The sequence below is a fragment of the Coenobita brevimanus genome, chromosome 17 (genome assembly GCF_032717465.1).
Source record: "Coenobita brevimanus isolate Jiangsu-jjx chromosome 17, ASM3271746v2, whole genome shotgun sequence".
NCBI classification, from domain to species: domain Eukaryota; kingdom Metazoa; phylum Arthropoda; class Malacostraca; order Decapoda; family Coenobitidae; genus Coenobita; species Coenobita brevimanus.
Window position 1 is genome coordinate 9642416 of NC_136970.1, and position 27201 is coordinate 9669616.

At 41.6% G+C, this 27201-nt stretch overlaps 1 protein-coding gene across 1 annotated transcript; it reads right to left on the minus strand.

Moving 5' to 3' along the window:
* Window positions 1-24981: 24981 nt before the first annotated feature.
* LOC145391196 (uncharacterized) lies at window positions 24982-26758 on the minus strand. The gene is made up of 4 exons (XM_080265874.1): window positions 26701-26758; window positions 25936-26080; window positions 25448-25512; window positions 24982-25104 (listed from the first exon to the last, which is right to left on the minus strand). Exons 1-4 carry the CDS (start codon window positions 26701-26703, stop codon window positions 24997-24999), a joined length of 321 nt encoding a protein of 106 aa, XP_080122000.1. The 5' UTR covers window positions 26704-26758; the 3' UTR covers window positions 24982-24996.
* Window positions 26759-27201: the final 443 nt, after the last annotated feature.

Here is a 27201-nt window from a genome sequence, read left to right on the forward strand (position 1 = left end):
AGAGTTCATTGAGGCCCTATGCATCCCGTGGGGTGCCACAGGAAATGATTAATTGATTGATTGACTGATATATATATATATATATATATATATATATATATATATATATATATATATATATATATATATATATATATGTGTGTGTGTGTGTGTGTGTGTGTGTGTGTGTGTGTGTGTGTGTATGTGTGTGTGTGTCTTCCACTGATGCTTTTTTATCCAATAATTTTTCCACCCCTCATTTCCCTTATTCTGTTTTTACTTGAACTCTGCACTTTATCCTCCTTTTCTCTATTCAGCACCTTGCCATATTTTATTGCTCTTCTTCCTTCGCTAAGTTTCTCCCATAATCTTCATATTTCCTCCTCCTTCCAGCTTTACCTGGTTATTCCTCTTCCCTTTCTCTCTCTCCCTATTTTCCAGTCTTTCTTCCGTTTCACTCACTTTTCCTTTAACCTTTTCTCTCCTCGTTCTTTAGTCTTCCTCAGCTTCTCAGTAGCTTCCTTCAGTCTCTCATTCTCCATTCTCCTCTCCTCCTCTTGATTCTCTCCTCGCACTCTGTACAATTTTTTTTCAGGTCAGTGTTTATATTGATGAACTGCAGACCCGGCATTTAAAAGAACCCTTACTATCACCACCTGCCATCTTGTGTAAATGTTTGCCTTTGTTATGCTCCTCAAGCTCTCTTATCGTCAGCTCTTTCTCTCTTATTTTTCATACACTGGCTTTCTTCCTGTTCCTCTGCATTCATTCCTGTGCAGTTGTTATCATTATCTACAACTAACTTTCTCCTAATTTACTTTTCCTTAACATGACTCTTATTTACTTATACAGCCGCTATCTTACTCTCCTAGTTACATGTTTAATATTTCATGCTCACTAATTTCTTAATCCTTTCACACACTATGAATTTTTTCTTCTGGTGTCGGAGTGAAGAATGTTTGTGCCGGTAGACAGTGCGTATCGAGTAATACGATGCAGTACGTCATAATTACCAAAAGTAGAATTAAGAAACGAGTTGTCTGACTCAGTTTCCCGATTGTCAAGTAAATGGCGCTTGTATCAGTTATGTTGTTAATCACACCATCACAAAAACTACACTCTTTTTACCCTAACTTGGCCTGAAATGCTGTCTCTCCATCTTCAGTGCAGAGTAATAACGAGACATTAACATTAAAATATGATACTAGTCACGAGCCAGATGAGATGCCCAGTATAATTATTTTTCTTGCCCTTGAGGTACTGTACGTGAAATAAGCTGCATAAGGACCAAAATTTGGGCCAGGTTAAGGATAAAAGGGTACGATATCCACCGTGGAAGGCTGTGTTGGAGTGGCAGCCATTCCATTCAGTTAAGGAAAGGAGTTTTAAAATAATAAATTGTTCTCACAAAAACAAGTATTCACTGATGCAGGAAATGAATGCAAAACGTTAAACGATATACCTTCCATCTTCTTACCCCCCCCCCCGACACACACACACACATACATTTTCCCCCCCTTATTCAAAATGCAACCAATCACCATTAAATTCCCCAAACATCCCCACAACCATCACACACTGCCACCAGCCCTTGTGATATTTGGCCACACGTTAAATATCTCACCACATAAAATAGCCACGTTATCACCGGTCTCTGGCAGATGATAACCAACGAGATATTTACCTGTTGTTTAGTGTGTTGCCACACGGGGTGGGGGGGATGGCCAATGACTGTGTGTGTGGGGGCAGGAGAGTAATTAATAACTGGATTTTATTACTAGAATGCTACTCTTGTTTGGTTTTTATGTTGTGGTAAGTGGCTGGTGGGTACTGGAGTTATCATCATCATCATAACTCAATGCTTCTTATTAGGAGGTGGTTGAGCTCGTAAATATAATATGAATGTACTGTATATATATTTATTAATATTGTTACTATTAATAGTAATAGCATTAGTACTAATAGTAGTAGTCGTAGTAGTACTGGTATTATTATTCATTAGAGATATAGTGATAATCCACTTATGTCAACAACAACAACAGCTACTACATAAATAACTACAAGTCCCATTACTACAACAAAATCAGCAACAAGTAGCACTATTTCAAGTCAGCACGTGAAATAAGAATTACACAATAATGTAGTTATCACTGTGTAATGTATATGTGTATTGGGTGTATACGTACTTATGTAGCTGTATGTGTAGTATTTCATCACACAATTCACAGTGTCAGTCAAGGGTTGGATCTGTCCTTCCTGTAGATTTGTGTTTTAAAATATTTTCACCTTTACCTTTCTGTTTCTTTTGCTTATCCCTCTTCTCGCTGTCTCTTCTCTTCCATGTGACCATTCATTCATTCATTCGTTAAATATTTCTCACTGGTTTGGGTGTTTCTAAGCTCTGCCTTACCTTCCAACTCTTCTTCCCTTTCCTCCCTTAATCGTAAATATAAAAGTAAAAAGAACATGCCAGTTCAATTTGCTCTCCTAATTCGTCTAACTTGTTTTTGTTCTCCTTTTTTATTTTTTTGTGTGTGTGGAATATTAACTTCACGGAGCCTGTATATAAGCAGAACCTGGTGAGTCCCAAAAGTTTAGTCGTAAGCTTTGGAAAATATAATTTGGAAAACTATACATACATTTTCTTTCTTTATTTAACAACCATTACCAGATGTCCAGGTTCATTTACACATCTTCCAGCATGCCGGTAATGAGAGAGAGAGAGAGAGAGAGAGAGGAGAAAGGGGAAGGCATGAGAAGGAAGATGAATTAGAGGGAAGAAAAATGATATGAAATTGGGTGAAGTAAGTACTGATGTTAAGTGATGTAAATGTCACGGGGTTTTTATAATATCGCGGAGTTTTTAAAAATATATGCTTAAATATTATTCAATTGATATTAATATTCAATAATATTAAAGAGCAGGGACAATGATTGTCTTGCTAAATCGTGCAACGATTCTCTAAGAACGAGAATTTAAAAACTTTCTCAACAGTACACAGCAGAGACTAATTACTCACAATTGCTGAATTACTGTACTGTTAGCCTCTGGAGAAAGTTACTTCACCCCTGACAATAAATAACTAATACTAATAATAATATCAGGCTCTTGCTGGTGCTTTAACTCCTATCTGGCACAACGGATTTTAAGTTAATACAACAAGACTGGTCTAAGTACCAGTTATGAAGGCAAACGTTTATGCAAGCTAGGAGCTATATGGAAAATAAGCTTAATTTGGAGAAATGAAACAAGATTTTACTTTACATTAAGCTCAAGAAAAAGAACTGTTAAATTTATTGATTACAAAAAATAAATTTAACGTTACAATTCAAATCAAATTAATGAGATGCACTCACTCACTCACACAAAAGCTAAATACTTGCGCCTAAAAAAAAAAACACCTTAACTAAACTCTTAAGACTAAAAAATACAAAAAAAGAAATACTGTAGTCGATGAATGCTTTGTATCACCCAAGGGGTGGGAGTTTGGAGAAACTGTCTCAGTGGAGTCTGGATGCTAGGGACCTCTTCTCTCGCACTTCTGGAGCACAGGACCTCTCTCCGTCAGAGCAACAACTAGACTGCCTTCAAAATACATTGTATGGGCAGGACGCACAAGCCACCGGAAGAAGGCGTGGCTAACGGTTTAGGCAAGCAGAGGCGAGCGATAAAGAAACAATTGTATCGCTCAGTAGAGCACTTAGTGACGTGCATTAAATCAGTCACTTTTGAAAGTGACGAATGTTTTGAAAAGTATACTCCGAAATGGAGAGAGAAACGGTTAACTGAGCGATACACAGTGAGTTTTCCACTAATAGTTCGTGGCTTCTCACAAAAGGGAAATGTCGCGAATTGATTCGTGACATTACGCCCCTACAAAATTAAATTTTTTCCTTATGGGAAAAAATTTGAGGATATATATATATATGTACACATCCTAAGTCATTCACACAAGATTCACACTGTGGTGTGTGTGCTATCCTGCTACAGGAGAAAGTCGCAGTCGCCAGTGAGCGAAAAAAACCTCGTATTTACGTTAATAGAAGCAAGCTTGAGGGAAAAACTCCGTGACGACGGTGAAAATCCTGTACTCAGGTCAAACTGAGCGAAAAGTCGCTACATTTACACTGACAACTAATTGTTGTGTAGTGTGATGTATGTAATACACGGTGTAGGTGTGACAGTTGTAGTGTGACTGTACCTATGTGTAAAATGACACAATAATAATAATATGACGACGACGAAGGCAGAGGAGAAGAGGCGGCAGCGTGTGGCAGACGATCAGCTGGGCCGCACAGCAAAACTGCTACACCCATTGCTGAACCTGCAAAACCAATTAAGGTGGAGCATCAAAAGTGTCAATGAGACAAAATTCTTATTACGTTACAATCACTCTCTCTGCCTAGCAATCAGTACATGCTACGAAAAGTACACTCGAGGTGGCCATTAATTTTAGCACACAATTAGTGTCAGCAAGTTGAGAATCCTTGTGCAAACTCGGGTCTTCCATAGCCTCGAACTGCACACGGGTCCTCAACCTGTGCCTTAACCTACAGTTCTTATATTAATATCGGAGAGCTGAGAATCCTTGTGCAAACTCGGGTCTTCCATAGCCTCAAGTCGCCTCTGCGGAGTTCTCTCTCGAACTTACCCCTTAAACTACAGTACTTATATTAGGATCGGGAAGCTGAGAATCCGTGTGCAAACTTGGGTCATCCAAAGCCTCAAGTCGCCTCTGCGGAGTTCTCTTCGAACTTCCCCCTTAACCTACAGTACTTATATTAGTATCGGGAAGCTGAGAATCCTTGTGCAAACTTGGGTCTTCCATAGCCTCAAGTCGCCTCTGCGAAGTTCTCTCTTCCCCCTTAACCTACAGTACACGTGTATGTACAGGACCTGGACATACTGTGTCCTGTGGGGCCAACAAGTGAGACGTCAGGTCTACACTTTTGACTGAGAACCAGGCTAGTCCTTGGATTACTCAAATCTCTGAGGATGCCTATCACGGAACCCAGCATACAACAACTGCCCATGTTAGTCAGCAGTTAGTAGGCGAGACATCAGGTCTGCACCTACGTTATCACTTCCTTTGATGTATCTCACAACAAGGTTAAACTGCTGTAAATACAGTGTCCAGCGTGTCAATCTTGCATTAGCCGTCTTGGTCGTGCTAAGACTAGTGAGTGGCATATGGTCAGTTTCCAGAACAAATGATGCCCCAAATAAATAATAAAAATATTTTTTTACACCATCAACCACAGCCAAGAGTTCCTTCTCAACAGTACTGTAATTCCTCTCGGCGGGTTTTAGCCTACGGCTGTGGTATGCCACTGGGAAGATTCCACCTTCCGATTCCTGCATCAATACGGCACCTACTCCATCTTGTGAAGCATCAGTGCGCAGTATGAAAGGTTTGCTGGAATCAGGCAACTGCAAAATGGGCTCCTTGCACAACATATTCTTGAGGGTGGCAAAGGATCTCTCTTGCACTTCTCCCCATTCAATGGTGTTTGGAGCATATTTCCGTAGCACTTCGTACAACGGTTGGGCAATGAGAGCAAAGTTGGGGATAAAACTCCTATAATATCCCACTAGGCCAAGAAATGCCCTAACCTGTTTCTTGGTCACGGGTCTCGGGGCTTCTCTAACCTTCCTGATCTTGTCACCCTGACACCTGCAATGGTTGTTGCCAACAATATGACCGAGGAACTCCACCTCACTGTGAGCAATCTTGCATTTGCTAGGCTTCACAGTCATGTTGAAACTCTGGAGTCTACTGAAGACAATTTCCAAGAGTCTGAGGTGCTCCTCCAATGTGGCGGAGTGAACGAGGACATCGTCAACGAACATCTCTATTCCTACAACACCATGGAGCACTTGTCTCATGGCACGACTGAATACTGCTGGGGAATTGGTAAGTCCAAATGGGAGGACTTTATACTGGTACAACCCCCAGGAGTAACAAAGACAGTGAACTGTCGACTCTCAGGATGAAGGGGAATCTGGAAGAATCCCTTCGCTAGGTCGAGCTTCGTGAAATATCGTGACCCTGCCAGCTTGGAGAAGATGGCAATATGGTCACCCATTGGCTCAGCATCCACTTTGGTGATTGTATTGAGCCTTCTATAGTCACCACAAATCCTGACTCCACCATCTTTCTTGCGGACTACTACCATCGGACTACAGTAAGGAGATGAGGACTTTTCGATAATGCCTGCAGTCTCCATGTCAGCAATTTCCTTATCTACTGCACCCTGTAGTCGCATGGGAATCGGATATGGCTTAACCTTTATAGGAGCATTGCTGGTCAACTCAATTTTATGACACGCAACCTTTGCAAGTCTAGATTGGTCTGAGAAGACATCAGCATACTGACAGAGCAGTGACCATAAGGCATTTTGGTCTCCTACTGCTAAATCAGGGTTAAGTAAAACATCTCCGACAGTCTCTTCCTGATGGGACTGAGTGGTTAAGGGCTCGTCATCATGGTCATCAGCTGGGATCACTGCAGCTGCCCCGGTTTCTTCCAGTGGCTGGTCACTATCATCAGCTACTTGTAGGCCAGTCTCCTCGGGGTCTGACTCATGATAAGCCTTCAACATGTTAATGTTGATTCCCCATCTGTATTATGTAGTTGAGGTCTGAAATGCGCTCTACTACATCGAATGGACCCTTCCACTGCGCCAACAACTTGTTCTGGGCAGTGGGGAGTAATACCAAGCATTTATCGCCTGGACTAAACTTCCGAAGCTTTGCCTTCTTATCGTAATAAGCCTTTTGAACTTCCCGTGCCTTGATCAGTTCTTCCTTAGCTAACTCGCACGTCGACTGGAGGCGGTCAGCCAAATCAAGGACGTAGGTGTAGGTGGTCTTGACTTCAGGGTCGGGTTCTTCATCGTCCCATAACTCACGAAGGACTTGAAGTGGGCCCCGGACCGACCTCCCATACACCAGTTCAAAGGGTGAGAATTTCAATGAATGCTGTGGGGCTTCTCGATAAGCAAATAGAAGAGGAGCAATGAACCGCGGCCATTCCTTTGGCTGTTCGGCGGTCATGCACCTCAACATCTTGAGAGTTCCATTGAACCTCTCACACAACCCGTTACACATGGGATGATACGGCGTAGTTCGTAAGCCTCGGATGGACAGCAACCTGACCGTTTCTTTCATCATTGCCGAAGTGAACTGCGAACCCCGGTCGCTTAAGACCTCCTTAGGGATACCTACACGACAGAACACTTCAATTAATGCCTCTGCAACAGTGACGGCCTCTATATTCTTAAGGACCATGGCTTCAGGCCACCGTGTGCTGAAATCAATTATAGTGAGGATATACTTTGATCCATCACTAGCCCTAGGAGAGATTGGCCCAACTATGTCAACTGCTACTCTCTTGAACGGTTCAGAGATTATGGGCATTGGCTTCAATGGCGCAGGACGGACACGTCCCCAGTCAGTGGTACACTGACACACATCACAGGAACGTACGAGCCTCGTTATTTCCCGTCCCATTCCTGGCCAGAAAAAGTCAGCATGGATGCGGTCAGAGGTCTTCTTTTGACCCATGTGACCTCCCATCGCTGAACAGTGACCTAATTCAAACACTCCTCGGCGATACTTTGCAGGAACGACAAACTGCAGTCGAACCTTACCCTGGGGTGTCTGTGACTCACGGTACAGCCGTCCTCGCTTACGAAGGAACCTGGCTTGTCTTCCCCGTGAATACTTGATCACTTTACCCTCCAGCTTCTTGCGCACTGAGGCAAGTGTCGAGTCAGTCTGTTGCTCTTGGACAACATCTTGACTACGAATCAGATCTTGCGGCGTTGCGACGGTCAACGGAGTGACGCGATTTGGAGCCTTGGCCATGGCTCGTGTTATTGCAGCAGCCGAAGTCTGAGTAGCAACATGTACGGCACAACTATTTTTGATGCCAGCGATGTTGCCTAATATGAGGTCAAATAGAGGTTCTGGCATGACAACTGCAAGTGTCTTACCAGTATAAAATGGAGATGCCACCTGAATACGTGCCTCAGGGAACAATCTCACTGATCCATCAATAAGTCTAACTTGGATCTGTCGACCTGTATACTCATCAGGCCGAACTAAACTCTGCTTAACAGAGCAACCTGAGGAACCATTGTCCCTCAGGACATTTACAGAAACACCTGCGACAGACCCTGGCTGAACAAGAAAGGCAGTGTTGCTGGTGGAAGGGTCTGAGGAGGTAGCAGCCAGTCATTCATGAGACTGCGGAACAACCAATGCAGCAAACGTGGCGCCCTGGGAACTAGGTGTCTGAGGAGAGTTCATGGTCGGAGGGGGACTTGTGAACTGTTGGGAGGTACCTGTACTGGTAGAGATGGCACCACCGGGTACTTGTGGAATGAAGGCTGCATTTGCCTCCTGCCTCCGATACACTAATTGACCTGACTGAGGGTTACGTGGCTTGTCCTTGTATTGCTGCTGCTGCTGCTTGGGGAACTGCTGCTGGTTGGGGTGCTTGTTGTACCGCTTCCAAGCAGGCTGCTGTGTATTTTGCCCCTGGTCCTTCTGTGGTTTGCTTGGACCTTGACCATTACTCTGAGAACGGCCTTGGTGCTGGGATTCAGTCTGAGACGGCTTCCCAGACTTGGCAGTATCTTTTCTGCTCCAGGTGTTTTGCTTATGAGTTTGATACCCGTATGCAGTAAAGAATGCGTCAGCCTTTTCTGCCATTTGGCTGGCATCTTTCACCTGGCAGATCTTAAGCTGTGCTATGAGCTCAGCAGGCCACGACCTCTCAAGCTGTGTACGCAGCATAAGGTCAATTATCCCCTCACGCGTGGAAGGAGTTTCATCTTTCTCCATCCACTCATTTAAGTAAGCTGTGAGACGATCAAGGAACTGAACAGCTGTCTCCTTGTCTTGGAGACGAGCTCGCATGAACTGAACTTTGGCGTCGTCTACTGTGAGACCATACGCCTTAATGAGAGCAGCTTTCATCATCTCACATGTGAGATTGTCTCCACGAATTCTGTGGAGAATATCGAGGGCAGGGCCCTCAAATAGGCTAAGAAACTGAAGCCGCTTAGGTGCCTCATCCAGTTGATACATGTCTGCCATGTCCTCAAAACGAGCTATGTACGGCTCGATTCGCTCGCTTTCCTTGTATGAAGGAAGCTTGATGCATGGGGTCGCCAGGACATGTGCAGGGAGAACGCTCGTGGAGCTTGGACCAACTGCACCAGACGTGTCTGAAGCCAAGGAATCTCGCTTGAGCTTCAGCACTTCAAGTTCATGTTTTTCTCGTGCCTCTCGCTCGGCACGTTCGTGTTCTCGTTCTCTGTCTCGTTGTTCACGCTCGTATTCGCGCTGTTCACTCTCGTATTCGCGCTGTTCTCGCTCGTATTCGCGCTGTTCTCGCTCGAATTCGCGCTGAATCTTACGCTCTTCACGGGCATCATTCTCGCGCTGCTGCTCCTGATTATGCCGTGAGAGTATATACTCTTTAATTTTGATTGGGTCCGAAAGACCCATTTCTTTGGCTTCCTGTAAAAATACAGTAGTAGCCATGGCGCTAATTTATTAAGCAACCCGAAACTGAGCACTGACTGCTTCGCAAATGAATGCTAATGACACAAGTAAACAGTACAGAGACAAGCTAGTGGTGACCAGTCTTATCTAGTTAACTGGCAAAGAATAAATCAAAAATGTAAATGACTGGGATGACTCAATAATGAACACAATGGGTACGGCGACTTCCCAGGAGCGAATAAAATCGTCTGGCGTTACCAAGAATAAACTAGAGTTAAGTACTCTATTGATTAATAAAGCAAAAATTCACTTGCTAAATCAACGGTAACCACCAGTAAACTTGTGCCTATAAACTTTAATGATAAATACCTAAATATGAATGAGTGAGCACTATCTCGTGAATAGCTTTATAGCTAGGAGTTAATATCCTGGAATGAGGTCGCCAATTGTCACGGGGTTTTTATAATATCGCGGAGTTTTTAAAAATATATGCTTGAATATTATTCAATTGATATTAATATTCAATAATATTAAAGAGCAGGGACAATGATTGTCTTGTTAAATCGTGCAACGATTCTCTAAGAACGAGAATTTAAAAACTTTCTCAACAGTACACAGCAGAGACTAATTACTCACAATTGCTGAATTACTGTACTGTTAGCCTCTGGAGAAAGTTACTTCACCCCTGACAATAAATAACTAATACTAATAATAATATCAGGCTCTTGCTGATGCTTTAACTCCTATCTGGCACAACGGATTTTAAGTTAATACAACAAGACTGGTCTAAGTACCAGTTATGAAGGCAAACGTTTATGCAAGCTAGGAGCTATATGGAAAATAAGCTTAATTTGGAGAAATGAAACAAGATTTTACTTTACATTAAGCTCAAGAAAAAGAACTGTTAAATTTATTGATTACAAAAAATAAATTTAACATTACAATTCAAATCAAATTAATGAGACGCACTCACTCACACAAAAGCTAAATACTTACGCCTAAAAAAAAAACACCTTAACTAAACTCTTAAGACTACAAAATACAATAAAGGAAATACTGTAGTCGATGAATGCTTTGTATCACCCAAGGGGTGGGAGTTTGGAGAAACTGTCTCAGTGGAGTCTGGATGCTAGGGACCTCTTCTCTCGCACTTCTGGAGCACAGGACCTCTCTCCGTCAGAGCAACAACTAGACTGCCTTCAAAATACATTGTATGGGCAGGACGCACAAGCCACCGGAAGAAGGCGTGGCTAACTGTTTAGGCAAGCAGAGGCGAACGATAAAGAAACAATTGTATCACTCAGTAGAGCACTTAGTGACGTGCATTAAATCAGTCACTTTTGAAAGTGACGAATGTTTTGAAAAGTATACTCCGAAATGGAGAGAGAAACGGTTAACTGAGCGATACACAGTGAGTTTTCCACTAATAGTTCGTGGCTTCTCACAAAAGGGAAATGTCGCGAATTGATTCGTGACAGTAAAGTGTGAGGAATGTGCCAAGTAAGCACTGGTGAGAAGGTATAACTGAAAAATTATAGAGTTTGTAAAGAGATGTGAGATGTGTGAAAAAAAATTTCTGAGAAGTGAGATGTAAGGAGGTACAAAATATGTCAGGATGTGTGTGTGTGTGTGTGTGTGTGTATGTGTGTGTGTGTGTGTGTGTGTGTGTGTGTGTATGTGTGTGTGTGTGTATGAATGTGTGTGTGTGTGTGTGTGTGTGTGTGTGTGTGTGTGTGTGTGTGTGTGTGTGTGTGTGTGTGTGTGTGTGTGTATGTGTGTGTGTGTGTGTGTGTGTGTGTGTGTGTGTGTGTGTGTGTGGACAGCTGCTGTGGTAGTAGGAAAGGTGAATAAAGGCTTTTCTGAGGTTTGAAATGCGAGAGAAAGTTGATGATGAAATATGTGTGAGGTGGGACTAGTGTGACGTGTAGAGAAAAGTGAATGTGAGATAAAACGTACGTTGATTTGAGGAAGCGCGGAGTTGTGAGAGGAAATTATTGAAGGACGTAGGAGATGAAGATGTTTAAAGTGTGAAGTATGAAGTGTCAGGTAAGAGAAGTGTGAAGTGTGATTTGAGCTGGTATAAAGACGTGGGTGGTGTGAATATGTGAGCTGTGAGATGCTGGACCATTAACGCGATAAATGGCCACCAACTGGTGTAAATCAAGTACACTATGAAAATTCTTGGCTTATCTGTCCTGCCTTCCTTTTACAGTAATTTATTTCTCTTAGGGCTGGATTGAGAGAGAGAGAGAGAGAGAGAGAGAGAGAGAGAGAGAGTGGAGGGGACAAAGGGTTCCACTCGCCCATGTAACGGAACACAATACATTGAAAGTAGATCCCATCACTTGTTATGCCTGTATTTTGTAACTGACAGACGCCCAGCACAACCAGCTCGCAGGTTCGAGTCATTTTTCACAGTCAGTGGAATGCGAGAGAACTAAGGATTAAAAACAAAACACATCACGTTTACAGTATACATGTTTGTGTGGAAACAGAATTTACAAGAGGTAAAACTATGTTGCTGTGAAACAGAGAGAGAGAGACTGCCTCTTTGTCATTTACTATAAGAGTGAATCTGCCTCTTTGTCCCTTACCCAGCAGCCTCTATTCCTATTCTCCCCCTCAGTCTCTCTTCCTCGTCTCCCTCTCGTCCAGTCTCCTCCTGTCTCCCCCTTCTCTGTCAGTCCCGCCCTCCCTCCCTCCGTCCCTTCTCCCGGTCTTTCATATCCTAAGTCACAAGTTACCTATATTCTCATAAGCTCCTTCATGTCCCTGTTTACCCGCGAGCCAGTGAACATTTCTTTTCGCAAACGTGTCTGATATCGGATGTTTCTGTCAGCGAACGATGTCACCAGCGAACGTTTTTGTCGGTGAACGTTTGTACCAGTCAGGAAATTCAGGTAACGCAGTTCTGGGTTTCAGACGAGGCTCTTTGTTGATGAAGGGTGTAAATTTTGGGGTGTAACATGTTTTTCGTGGTTTAGTCTACCTTGTCTTTTTTGTAGTAATGTATGATTGTGTGTGTGTGTGTGTGTGCGTGTGTGTGTGTGTGTGTGTGTGTGTGTGTGTGTGTGTGTGTGTGTGTGTGTGTGTGTCACAAAATAAACAGCACTTTCGCTGAGACAGTGGAGGGAGGGAGGAAGTAGGAAAGGAATGAAAGATGGAAGAAAAGGAAGAAGAAAGGAAGGAAGGAAGAAAAACGTTAGGAAAGGGGGAAGGAAAAAGGGAAGGAAGGAAGGAAGGAAAGAAAGGAGGTGCGAAGGAAGGAGGGGAGGAAGGAAGGGAGAAGGGAAGTCGACATATAATGAAAATGGCTGGTGGAAAGGAAAGTTGTTGGGAAAGAAAGGAAGGAAAGAAGAGATATATGGGAATCGGAGTAGGACGTGGAGGAGGAAGTAGCGAAAGACCTAGAAGACTGGCACAGAAAGGAAACGACAGAAGAAGAAAGGGAGGGATGAAGAAGTAAGGAAGGAGAAGTAGGTTGGAAAGGAAACGACAGAAGAATAAAGGGAGGGAAGGATAAGTAAGGAAGGAGAAGAAGGTTGTGAGAGAAAGAAGTGAAAGAAAAAGAGAGACAGAATTATAATATGAATTAAGAGAGAGTAAAGCAACAACGGAGGAAGGTGGTATGGGAGAGGTAGCGCCGGCACTCGATTACAGTGGCCATGTCAAGCCAAATGTCTGTTGACACCTGACTGTAATGTAATTTTCAGTTTTATTGGAAATGGATTACAGAGAGAGAGAGAGGGAGGGGGGGCAGAGGTTGTTACCTGGAATATCTTGAAACTGTGGCATGAACCGAGTCCTTCAAGGGAAAATTTCAGGAGAATCGATGCGGACGGTAGCCTCAGTGTTATCCAGTAACGATATACAGTGTGTAAATTAACTGTTAAAATAACACACACACACACACACACACACACACACACACACACACACACACACACTTGTAGACTACGATATTTATTGCTAATGAATGCTTAATTATTTACATTCACTCCTCCCGCATGCTTGTGTAGCTATCAGTGCCTGCCCTTCCACTTTACTTTTCTACCTCCTATGTGCCTTTCCCATTCCCCTTGTGTGTGTGTGGGGGGGGGGGGTGCAGTAATGACTCCAAGCCGTTGTCAGATCTCATATCATCCAAGCCAATTATGTTATTCAACATCTGATCCTGAAATTTAGTCATGCGAGGCACTGCCTGGCGGAAGCTCATGACAATAATCAAGGCATTAGTTATTCTGGCTTGGGATGGCCAGGATGGCGATCATGACATGGCAATGTTGGCGTGGTAATAACACACGTGTCCGACTAATGTTTACGCAGCGCTATGTCCACATGCTGAGACCACAATGTCTGGAAAATATTCTCACAGCATTGTGTAAAGGGTGGCGGGGGAAGAAGCACTAAGGTGAGAGAATGGACTATGCTGAATATGGTAATACCGTACCACAGTTCTTCTTTCTGCCAGAGGGAGGAGTAGCTTTATGAACTCATTGGTGCTGAAAAGAGAAAGTCTGAAAATGGGTTAAAAGGTCAGTAGGAATAAAAAGTGTACTATAATTAACAGAATATATTTGGTCCCTGATAGTTACTACAAGAGATGAATGGATAGAATGTGTAGGAATACAGCCTGCATACAGAAAGGATATGATTCAGACAGTACGATACTACTGAAACTATTGAGGGATTAAAAGAAAAAGTAATATCAGGAAGAGTATATTCTCTCCTCTCTCTCTCTCTCTATATATATATATATATATATATCATCATCATCAGCCGTTTGAGTATCCACTGCAGGACCAGCCTATCCCGGCCGAAGTCCAGACGATACAGCCAATGTATCTCTACCAAGTGGCTTAGGCTGTCTAGTAGAGATTGTATGTAGAGTGAGAAGTGCTTTTTAGTGTAATTGTAGTGTTGGAGTGGGTTTGGATGTGTGTGTAGTCTGTGAACCAAGTGTAATCGGCCCGCGCAAGCCGACTGGATGCAAGCATACTTTATAGTAAGCGACACTGGTTCAACCACAGCACCCCTGGTGTCCGCCAATGCAGTACGTGGCCGGGTGAACACTCCCAAAGTTTATTACCCTGGCGGGGCGCGAACCCTGCCTTACCCGTGTACGAAACGCACACTCTACCACTGCACCACAGAGGCTCCTACTGTATATATACATACATACGTATATATATATATATATATATATATATATATATATATATATATATATATATACATATATATATATATATATATATATATATATATATATATATATATATATATATACACACACATATATATATATATATATATATATATATATATATATATATATATATATATATATATTGGTACATAGCCTATGATTTCATCATCCTTAGTGTAATTCTAACGTACAGTATGCTGCATGTTTGATCACGAGCGTGTTCTGCCTCACTCCCCCTTCCCTCCCTTATAGTAGAGTAAGTCGTTCTTTCTGTTGTTCAGAGCAGGATTGTCAACTCTTTGTACCCTATGGCTTCATTTGCACGTCCTTCTTACAAGTTGTATCAAGCTCTGCCGGCCCCTATATAATGAGCTCAGTCTCTACATTAATTGCCACTTAGATCTACTCCTCATTTTGTTCACATCTCTGTCCTCCCCTGTACAGTTGTTATTATTGTGAGTGCTCAGGAAGTCTCCAACCATCTAGCAGCTGTGTAATTTGAGTATGAGTGTTATTACATTTTGTTCTTGAGCTGTATAGCATAAGGTGTTGATTCGTAGGCCTAGTAAAGTTTTTGTAATTCATATTGTCAGCCAGTGGTAATAATATTTTGTATCTGTAATAATATATCTTGCATTCACTGAGTATTATCTGGTTTTCTCATTTTATCAGGGCTGACTTAGATAAATTTACTCTTGCTAATTTCGTGTTAATAGAGGCTATTGCAGTTAACCATATATTTAACCTGTTTTTTTTTTGCCATTACATTATCCTCATGAGTCCTGAATGTTTCGTTGTTAGTTTGAGCATTAACTTTAACTTGAAATTTTACCCAACTCTTTTGTTTTGAACCTGGAACTTTACGGGACAGTAGTGATTTTTAGTATTCTCACTTAAAGTGTACATTATCTTTCCCTGTTCCGTAACATAAATTTGGCGACCTCTTATCAGGATATTCAGGATATTATCATAAGGATATTGCTTGATATTTTGTGACTGTGATTTATTCATGATGTCTACTATTACTACGCTTGATGAAGCCAAAATTTTTTTGTCAAATGTGCAAACAGTGTGTGATGTTGAAAACAGAACAAAGAATGAACTTAAGCTTGTTGCTCAACAATTGGGAATTACTGTTCGCTCTCATCATTCTAAAGATCAAATTGTTGACACGATTAATGAAAGCTTGTTAAATGTAACTCCTCCACATGAGCAAACGCAGATTGAAATAGCTAAGTTACAGCTAGCTCTGCAGGAGGCTCGTGTTAAGGAAGCTGAGTTTCAGGCTCGTGCTAAGGAGGCTGAGTCTCAGGCTAAGGAGGCGGAGTCTCAGGCTCGTATTCAGGAGGCTGAGTTTCAGGCAAATGCTAAGGAGGCTGAGTTTCAGGCAAATGCTAAGGAGGCTGAGTTTCAGGCTCGTCCTAAGGAGGCTGAGTTTCAGGCACAAGTTGAACTTGCTAGGATTCAGACAGACCATGAGTATCGCATGAAACAAGGTGGAACTGGATCATCTAGCTCTGATGATTTTGATGTGGCTAAAAATGTTAAATTTGTCCCTCCTTTTAATGAATCTGATTTAACAAAGTATTTTCAGTTGTTTGAGAGGGTAGCTACAGGTTTTATTTGGCCCAAAAAGTATTGGCCAGTACTCCTTCAAACTGTTCTCACCGATAAAGCTCAAGTAACTTATGCATCTTTGCCTCAGGATCAATCTGATAATTATGATGTAGTTAAGAGCTTGATTCTTAAGGCCTATGAGCTTGTTCCTGAAGCCTATAGAGTAAAATTTAGGACAACTTATAAGCAAGATAACCAATCCCATGTTGAGTATGCAAAAATCAAAGAAGATCTGTTAGAGCAGTGGTTAAATTCTAAGAATGTGGATTCTGATTTTGACAAATTTAAGCAGATGATTTTGCTGGAGGACTTCAAAAGGTGTATTAATAAAGATGTAAGCCTATATCTTGATGAGAGAAGAATAGATAATTTGTCCGATGCTGCAGTTTTAGCTGATGAATATGTTCTCACTCACAAGAGATATTCTAAAGAAAAAAGGAAAGCTGAGAGTAAGTACGTTGCCTCTACTCAGAGTACAGGTAACAGGGAAGAGAATAAAGATGATGTTTCTCAGGAAGTAAATACCAGCTTCACCTCTAGATTTCAGAAAAGTAAATGTACTTATTGTAGTAAGCTTGGTCATACTACGGAGAAATGTTTCAGGAGACAGCGTGATGTGAACAAAAAAGAGTCTTTAAATATTTAACTGAGTTAACTGAACCTGCTTTGAGGGGTAAATTAAATTCTCATGATGGAGCTCCTCTTTTGAGCAGTAACGTGGGTGACACTCTCAAGAGTTCATGTGCTAATTTCCTGTCTGATGGTTTTGTCAGTTCTCTGGACAGTAATAACAGGAAATCAGTTAAAATATATCGTGATACAGGTGCTTGCCAATCCCTTATGCTGACCAGTGTTCTAGGCTCTAATGTTAATTCCTCTGATGAAACTGTAATTTTACAAGGTGTAGGGAATAATTACTTCTCTGTCCCTCTGTGCAGAGTGAATTTAGAGTCTGGTTTTGTTAATGGTTCTGTTATGGTTGGGTTGGTTGAGACACTCCCAATGTCAGGTGTAACTTTCTTACTTGGAAATGATATTGGTGGAAGTCAAGTGTGTCCAGCTCCTCAGTTGTCTAGTGAGCCAGTGGCTGCGACCCAGGATTGTGATGTTCCTGATGTGTTCCCTGCATGTGCTGTCACTAGGGCTAAGTCTAAAGTTACTGGTGACTTAGAGGATAATGATGATGATGATGGTATCCTAGCTGACACTTTTCTTGCTAATTTGGGCCACTCACCAGATGAGGCAGTACCCTGTAGTGTTGATAATTTGTCCCGTCAAGAGTTGGTTGAGTTGCAGGTTGCTGACCCTGAGTTGAAAGGTCTAGCTAACTCTGCTTGCAGTGAGGAAGAGTCAGCCGGTGCTTCTACTTGTTATTATATAAAGTCAGGAGTACTTATGAGGAAGTGGAGACCCCCAACAGCATCAGCCGACTGTGAATGGGAGGTTGTACATCAAGTTGTCATCCCTCGTGTTTGTAGGCAGGATATCATTAGAGTGGCTCATGATTCCAGTTTGGCAGGACAACTTGGAGTGAGGAAGACTGTGGCACGCATTTTGAAACACTTCTACTGGCCAGGTATCTTCAGGGATGTTTCCTGGTACTGTAAGTCTTGTCACACCTGTCAAGTTGTGGGGAAGTGCAATCAGACCGAAAAGGTTGCACCTCTAGTTCCCATTCCTCCTTTTGAGGCGCCATTCACCCGTGTGTTGGTGGATATTGTGGGCCCTCTTCCTAAGACTTCTTCAGGATTTTCTTATGTGTTGACCCTGATTGATATGGCTACTCGTTATCCTGAAGCCTTTCCACTTAGAAATATCTCAGCAAAGAACGTGGTTAAGGAAATGCTAGGGTTCTTCACAATGTTTGGTCTGCCCAAGGAGGTACAGTCAGACCGGGGAAGTAATTTCATGTCAAATGTTTTCAAGCAGTCTCTGAAAGAGTTGGACATCACCCAGATCACGTCTTCAGCTTACCATCCCCAGACCCAAGGAGCGTTGGAGAGATATCATCAAACACTCAAATCGATGCTCAAGAAATACTGTTTGGAACATCAGAAAGACTGGGTTAAAGGTCTTCCATTCGTTGTATTTGCCGCAAGAGAATCTCCAAATGAATCACTGGGCTTCTCACCTTTTGAACTACTGTTTGGTCATGAAGTAAGAGGACCCCTTAAGCTACTCAAGGAATGCTGGCTGTCGGAGGAAGATGACATCAACTTGCTGGAGTATGTGATGAAGTTCAAAGAACGGCTGTCCATTGCTTTACAGCTGGCGAGAGAGAATTTAAGAGCTGCTCAGGAGAAGATGAAGACTTGGTATGATAAGAAGTCCAGGTTACGCCACTTTCAGCCAGGAGATTAGATTTTGATTCTGCTACCGGTGCATGGGCAACCTCTTCAAGCCAAGTTTAGTGGTCCTTATTTCGTGGAGAAGAAACTCAATGATGTCAACTATGTCATCGCCACACCAGATCGTAGAAAGAACAAGCAACTTTGTCACATCAACATGCTAAAGTTATATCACAGGCGGGAAGAAAATAACCCAGTCTGCACTGTAGCTGTTCCACCCGAGTCTGCAAGTGAAGTTCTCACATGCAGCATGAGCCTGAGTGATAGTTTGGGGAAGAATCCTGATATCATGAATGATCTCCAGACTAAGCTTTCTCATCTGGCTCCCGAGGAAAGGCAGGAGTTTTCGGCATTACTGCAGGAGTACCCGCAAGTGTTCCGTGTCACTCCAGGAAGAACCACTGTGTTGATGCATGATGTCGATGTTGGAGACGCAAAGCCAATTAAGCTGCCTCCTTACCACGCAAAGCCAATTAAGCTGCCTCCTTACCGTGTGAACCCAGTGAAAGTTCCTCTCATCGAGAAGGAGCTTGGCTACCTGTTGGACCACAAGATGATTGAGCCCTGTCAGAGCGAGTGGAGTTCTCCTGTCACTCTAGTCCCTAACCCCTACACCGCGGGCATGTTTACCGATGTTTTGCGTGTGCCGCAGGGTTATTCAGGCTCCGACAGACTCTCAAAAAATATTTGCCAAAAATCAGTTATTAGTCCTAGAATATTAAAATTATATATGCTTATGGCACATACCTTCAGCTTTCTCCTGGAATGTTTGTTGAGCCTTCGTCAGTTACCGTAGGACTTGTGGAGACCTCTGAAGTTGGGTAACGAAGTCTCCACTTTACAGTTCCCGACAACCCGTAATATGATTACCACAGCCAGATATAAACACTATAAATACTACTCTATGATTTTCAAGTAGTTTGGGATCCATACTCCAAAAAAAAAAACACTGTGAAAGCTATGAAAATTATGAGCGCGTCTGACCGCTGCACTTCCGCTAGTTCGCTCTTGGTACTCTGTCATTTATTATTCATAAAACCCCTCACACTTTATATTTCTATAACTACATAACACATATATATATCTACAGTCTTTATCCATAAGTTTCCTTCAGTAGTATTAGTTTATTGCCACTGTAGGGATTCAATTTCTTTCAGTAAAATACGTAGCATTCACTTTCTCGTCCTGTATACTGGCATTGAGAGTGAATGTCACTTTCATCTTCACTCTCATAACTCATAGTATTCAGACATGCTATAGTGAAACTTTCACTTTCATTACTCCTAGGGTATATACTCGTATTCTTATAATACTACTCATTTACATTTCTATTTACGTTCTCTATTTTATTTACGTTATTTACATTTCTATTTTATTTACACTGTGTTATGCACTGTCACTTGAAGTAACTTATAAAACTATTTTCCATTGTTCACTTATATTTACATTCATTACTTTTACTTGCTGTTTACACATTAATTACACATTATTTACAATTCCACTTGCACTGTTTTACTCAATAGAAAGATCGTAGTCACTCTTTTATCAATTGTCAGCCCTTTACCTCTTTCCACACGAGGTTTAGTAGGGGGTAAAGGTCACAGGGCCCTTGCATGGGGGTGAAAAAAGGCCCTGAAGTCAGCAAGAGGATGAGCCGTACCTCCCCTTCGGAATCTGAGAGAGAACTGCTAGGAGGGCCGGCCCGGGTTGAGAGGCCTACTTGAGGGTTATTCAGCACTACCAACGTAGCTCTTGAAACAGCTAAGCCTAGCACTGATATGATTGGCAGGAAATCTAGACAATACATTATAAATTTGGTAGTTCCAGGTGAATGTAAATATCACTTAGGCTTCTCCCTTCCCTCCTTACATGTATATTTATTACGAAAATAGATTAGAGGCCTACTTAGGAGATATATAATCAGAGCTACCAATGTTAAATCTTGAAACAGCTTTGTGTAGCACTGATATGATTGGCAGGAAATCTAGACAATACATTATAAATTAGGTAGTTCCAGGTGAATGTAAATATCATTTAGGCTTCTCCCTTCCCTCCTTACATGTATATTTATTACGAAAATAGATTATATAGCATATTTCAAGGGGAAAAAAACAGCGAAAATTAGCGAACGAGTGCACGTGAGGTGTTGTCAGGTGATAATTAGCCAATTCCAGGTGTATGGCACTCTCACTTACCTTATTTCTTTCTTGTATATATTATTTGGTATAAGAATACGACATAGGGCTTATTTCAATGGATGAAATCAGTGAAAAATTCCAGGGAAGATTTACTTAGCGTAGCATGGCCCGGCAGGCGAGAGGATAGGGTAATGGAGGGGGGGTAGGGAGGGGAGTCAAGAACGGGGAGAAATGGCTAAATTGTCAACAATGGATGGGAGTACAGATGAGATTAGGAGTGCTGACTAGTGTTGGACATCGGCAGTACTGATAGATGATACAAGCCCCCACTTGGAAGCCCGGGTGAATTCAAAATAACACAGAATCACAAAAGCGACGCCCCGCGGTATGATCCCTTGCTCCCAAGCGTCACGAAAGTGACGCCCCGCGGTTAAGGGGCTAAGCCAGGCGGGTCACAGCGGCTTTGCATCGACTACAGACGTGTTAATCAGATAACCAAAACAGACACTTACCCTCTCCCTCGCCTGGAAGATTGCATAGACAAGATCGGAAAGGCTAGGTACATAAGTAAGTCTGATTTGTTAAAGGGATACTGGCAAGTACCTATGACTGAACGTGCTAGGGAGATCTCATGTTTTGTAACATTAGGAAAGACTTTTGCATGTTCTGTAATGCCATATGGTATGAAGAATGCACCAGCCACATTTCAGAAGCTCATGAATGTTGTAACAGAGGGTTTGGCAGGGTGTGTTGTTTATATTGATGATGTATTAATCTTCAGTGACAACTGGAAAAATCACCTATGCCATGTCAGTAAACTTCTTGAGCGTTTGGTTCAGGCTAATCTTGTAGCTAATTTATCAAAGTGTGAGTTTGGTCAAGCTAAAGTTCAGTACCTTGTGTATGTAATTGGTGAGAGAGAGAGAGAGAGAGAGAGAGAGAGAGAGAGAGAGAGAGAGAAAATGTAATATGGAAGATAAATCACAAAAAAAGAGGGGTTACGAAAGCTTTCTCTCTTATTCATCCATTTTAACAAACTATACTCCTTTCCCTTTAACTTGGCCTAAAATTTCCATCTCTCTAGCTGAATAGCCACTAGTAACAATAGACTAACACTAGAATATCACGCTAGTCACGAAGAAGTGCTGTGGAATGGATATAGAGCCGTAGTACTGTCCTATCCTGCCACTGAGCCACGTGAACTAAACTGCAAAAGGACGAAAATTTGGGCCAAGTGAGATATTTCTTAACATAGCTATATTAATACATTACTTAACACAGAGAGCTTTAGTTATGGATGAGTCTCCTTGGTTACTAGTCAAATCAGCCTTTTAATCTAACTACACTGAGCTAAATAGGGTTAGGAATATTTGCCAGCTTAGAATGAACGTACTATAGTGACATTCCATACCTTATCATGATGGATGTGTACAGAGGAGGACTGACGAGCGTGTGTATCCCCCCCCGTGTCTCGGAGCTCACTGTCTTCCCCCCTCCCCACCTGCTTCCTGTTTATATATACCTTCAGTCCCACCTGTTTTCCCGGGTTTTTCCCCTTTCGACAATAGGGAGCAACAGAGTAAAAGGTGGGATTTCTCCATGGATGGCCTTTATCTCCTTGTTACTGTTATCTTCGTAAATTCATTCTTTCAATTATTCATTTATCTTTTTCTTTTTGTCTGTCTTTCCTTCTTCTTCCATTCATTCACTCATTCTTCTTCTTCGTCTTCTTATTCTTTTCTTTTTAATCTTATTTTTTTTTCATTTCTTTTTCTTCTCCTTCCTTTTCCTCCTCCTCCTCTTCTTCTTCTTCTTCTTCTTATTATTATTATTATTATTATTATTATTATTAATATTATTATTAGTGTTAGTGTTATTATTACATTCCTTTTCCTCCTCCTCCACCTCTTCTTCTTCTTCTTCTTCTTCTTCTTCTTCTTCTTATTATTATTATTAATGTTAGTGTTATTATTACATCCCTTTTCCTCCTCCTCCTCCTCTCCTTCTTCTTCTTCTTCTTATTATTATTATTATTATTATTATTAATATTATTATTAGTGTTAGTGTTATTATTACATCCCTTTTCCTCCTCCTCTTCTTCTTATTATTATTATTATTATTATTATTAGTGTTAGTGTTATTATTACATTCCTTTTCCTCCTCCTCCTCTTATTATTATTATTAATATTATTATTAGTGTTAGTGTTATTATTACATCCCTTTTCCTCCTCCTCATCCTCTTCGTCCATCTTCTATTTCTTTTTTTCCTTCAGCCTTCCATCTGCGTCACTACAAATGCCTACAGCGTTTGTTTTTATTCTTATTCTGGGTACAACGAAGGATTATGGAACACCTACGTAATATTCTGGGAAATTTATTGGATTTCTATGACGCCTTCAGTGGGTTCTCAAAAGTTAATGTTCAGTGTCTCATTACTTTTCGTTCACAGGTTGATATTGAGGTTAGGAATAGTGATTGTTTGGGATTTTACTCAGCGTGGTGGCGGAGAGGGACGCCTTCGCGTGGTGGCACTGATTTGGTGGGGGTTAGGGAGCTGCCTGGGTATAAAAACATCACATTATTTCTTCCCTATCCCCCAAAAGTTGGATGGTGGACTGCAGGGAAATCTACTACTACTACTACTGCTACTACTACTACTACTATCACCACCTTCACCATCACCACTACTACTACTACTCCTATTACTACTACTACCACCACCACCTTCACCATCATCACTACAACTACTACTACTGCTACTACTATTACAACCACCACCACCTTCACCATCACCACTACTCTTACTACTCCTACTACTACTACTACTACCACCACTACCATCACCATCACCACTACTACTACTACTCCTACTATTACTACTTCCACCACCACTTTCACCACCACCACTACTACTACTACTACTACAACACAACCATCTATTTGTCTTTATTCTTACTCCCAGCAGACGATTATATTCAGCCTATAGAGGAGATTCTTTGTAATATAGGTGTTAATTCGGATTATTTTCTTGCGGTCGATTGGACTTGCAGTTTTCGTGTTAATTTTGATGTAACTGCATACCCGATTCTCCCAAATTTTATATATTCCGTATTTCACACACACACACACACACACACACAATCAAATGTGAACCCAGTAGACTGCAGGCTAAATTTGCCTACCTCCTGCAGTTCACAATTTCCCTGAGAGAGAGAGAGAGAGAGAGAGAGAGAGAGAGAGAGAGAACCTGCTATACTCGTTTTGCCCTGACTTAGTTTTAAATTACCGTCTCTCCATCTCGAATTGATACTAGAATATGATGCTAGTCACGAAGAAGTGCTATGGAAAGGATGTAGAGCCGTAGTGCCATCTTCTCCTTCCACTGAATTACATGAAATAAGCTGCAAAAGGAAGAAAATCTGAGCCAAGTTAAGGTGAAAAGAGTAGAGCATTAAAAAAAGTATTTAAGTTAGTAAAGAATATTATAAAAGAAAATATGTGAGAGCGAGAGAGAGAGAGAGAGAGAGAGAGAGAGAGAGAGAGAGAGAAAATTCATTAAGGATAAATGCAAAAAAATAGAATTTAATAACAAACACCAATTTATTGAAAAATGGACAGATAAACATAACAGTCAAAACAATTATTATCTTCCAAAATGCTATAGGAATTATTTCACATTCTATAAAAGATAAAAAAAAAAAAAGATAAAATGCATATATAAAAAAAGATAGGAATATCCGCTAGGCCTCTCTCCTTGGCCTTGAGTTCGTGACAATTCCTTCTCAGCGATTTATCTTGCATTTCACACGCTTCCTATTATTACTGTATGCTAAGTCGATGCTAACAAAAGCGTAAGTAGCATACATAAGAATATCAAGATTTAGTTTGCCAAATAAATCGCTAAGGAGGAGCCGTTACCAGATAAACATCCCCAACCTTTCTCAGCTCAGTTGATGGCCAGGTGTAGTCAGAGTGGATGGCTGATTTCACTAGCAACCAAGGAGATTATCAGTATGGATGGTTGATTTTGACTACCAACCAAGGAGATAAATTTGCAGCTCATGACTAATACTCATCAACTTCAATTCAACCGCGACTCAAGTGAAAAAAAGAAAAGGAATAAAGAAAAACAGTCTAACAGCTTTCCAATGCCCTTCCGCCTTCATCCAGTCAAATTTCCTGAAGTGCTTAACCGACGACATATGGTGGGGGGATACTCTTGCATACGTGGTGGTCAAGGCATGTGTCAAAGCAGCATTTTTGGGCACCAGGGCAGGCTTGGTCGTGGGGGCACACCTGAAATGGTAAAAAAAGGTTGAGAGCTGCGAAGGTGGAAGGGAGGATTGGAGCTGTGAAGGGGGAGGGGAGGCTAGACAGTTGGGAGCTGTGAAGGGGGATAGGAGTCTAGACAAATTTGAGTCCACTGAGTTCACGTTTAGATTTTTTTTTTTTTAATTCGAGGAAGAAGGAACCAAAGGCTGAGCCCGCAATAACAGTTCCTTCCAAGAAAAAAAACAAAAACAATACAAAAGAGAGCCAAATTCAAGATCCGTTCATTTCGAGCCAACAGTAACAACAAAGGCACTACTACTACTACACCACTGTTACTACTACTACTACTACTACTACTCATTCTTACCTCGGGGCTTATCCTAACGAACTCAGGGCAGGAGCCGCGAATAGGAGGGCACTGGCCGGGCTTGTCTGGATGGCAGAAGAAGAGGGATGAATTAGTGCCTATCCACCACACGAGAAAGCGGGAAAATTATGGCTACATCTATCCGTCTCTGTTCATCTATCCATCCATCTATTTATCCATTTACCTCTTTCTCTCTACCTCCGTCTATCTATCTACCTCTTTCTCTCCACCTCTGTCTATCCATGTACCTCTCTGTTTATCTGTCTATCTGTGCATCCAGTGAGCCATCTACATCTCTCTCTCTCTCTCTCTCTCTCTCTGTCTATCCATATACCTCTCTGTTTATCTATCTATCTATCAGTCCAGTGAACCATCTACCTTTCTATCTTTCCATCTACGTCTCTCTCTCTGTCTCTCTCTCTCTCTGTCTCTCTCTCTCTCTCTCTCTCTCTCTCACTTTCTATCTATCTATCAGTGTATCTACTCACCAGGGCCGGGATCAGCGTATCTCTTCCCAGCCACACCACAACAGTACCGAGCACCACTAGGCTTCTTGCACCAATATTGACATCCATTGGCCTCCCCTACCACAGCTACCACCACCACAACCACCAGTGCCACACCTGGGCTAACCTGCAAGATAGATAAAGAAATAAAGTGACAAAGAAGTAAAGATAAAGAAAGAAAGAGACGTCATTATTATTATCAGTGTTATTGTTATTGGCATTGTCATCATCGCTGGCACACACACACACACACTCTCTCTCTCTCTCTCTCTCTTAAAAAAAAAAAAGTCCACCAAAAAAGAAAAAATCCAAGACTTAAGACCCTCCTCGCAAAAGCTGAGAGAGAGAGAGAGAGAGAGAGAGAGAGAGAGAGAGAGAGAGAGAGAGAAATGAAGAAATGGCACCCCAATTTTTAAAGCATTTGGAAGAAAAAAAAATACAATATGGTCCTAAGTAGGTAAAGGCCCAAAGAAAATCGTAGCAGTCTAATAAAATTTTTGGTCAGTAAGGCACCATTTAAGAGGAAACCCTTTATTTTCTGAAGCCCCTTATTAATTATTATTATTATTATTATTATGGTGCTCTATTAGTCCGTCTATCAGGCATACTAACTCCAATAACAGGATTTTTTTTTTTTTTTTTTTTGCTAAGGAGCGACGTATATAATCCAGAAACTCACCAACTAATCCTAATAACAAGAAATTCTTTGTTAACTCAAGGAGCACCATACTTAATCCACAGACTCACCATCTTGGACTATTGGAGATCAGAGAGCAGGAGAGAGTATATTTTAACTGTGCTTGTAGGCCTCTGACTGTGACTCCTTCGGCCGTCCCCCTCTATTTATACCTCCTGCACAGCGCCGTAATACACCAGCGGCCAGTTTGGGAAACTTGAAGGGCGCGAGACTACATACTTTTTTCTCCTTTCTTCTTTTTTTTCTTCTTAACCTTCAAATAAGAGTTTTCCTAGTGTGAAATCAAACAGTTCAGCCGAAATTGAGGGCAGGTTTATACTCCAGCGCCATGATGCACTAGTGGCGGGTTTGGGAACTTGCTCTCTCTATTTTTTCTTTCTTTGTCTCTTTAACATTCGAATAATTCCTTTCCTACTGTGACACCATTGAGCGCAGCTTTAAAAAAATCTACTCTGAGCAAGATCGTCTGGAAATAGTAGGAATAAATTAACAGACTACCGTGGCTGAGTAATGAGATTAATATATAGTACTCTTGTATGAAATTAAATTAG

Excerpts from the sequence above, each read along its gene's own strand:
- LOC145391196 (XM_080265874.1), bottom strand. Across the intron at positions 25,513-25,935 it reads ATACGCTGATCCCGGCCCTG|ACAAGCCCGGCCAGTGCCCT; the intron begins GTGAGTAGATAC and ends TCTGCCATCCAG. Across the intron at positions 25,105-25,447 it reads TCGTTAGGATAAGCCCCGAG|GTGTGCCCCCACGACCAAGC; the intron begins GTAAGAATGAGT and ends TTACCATTTCAG.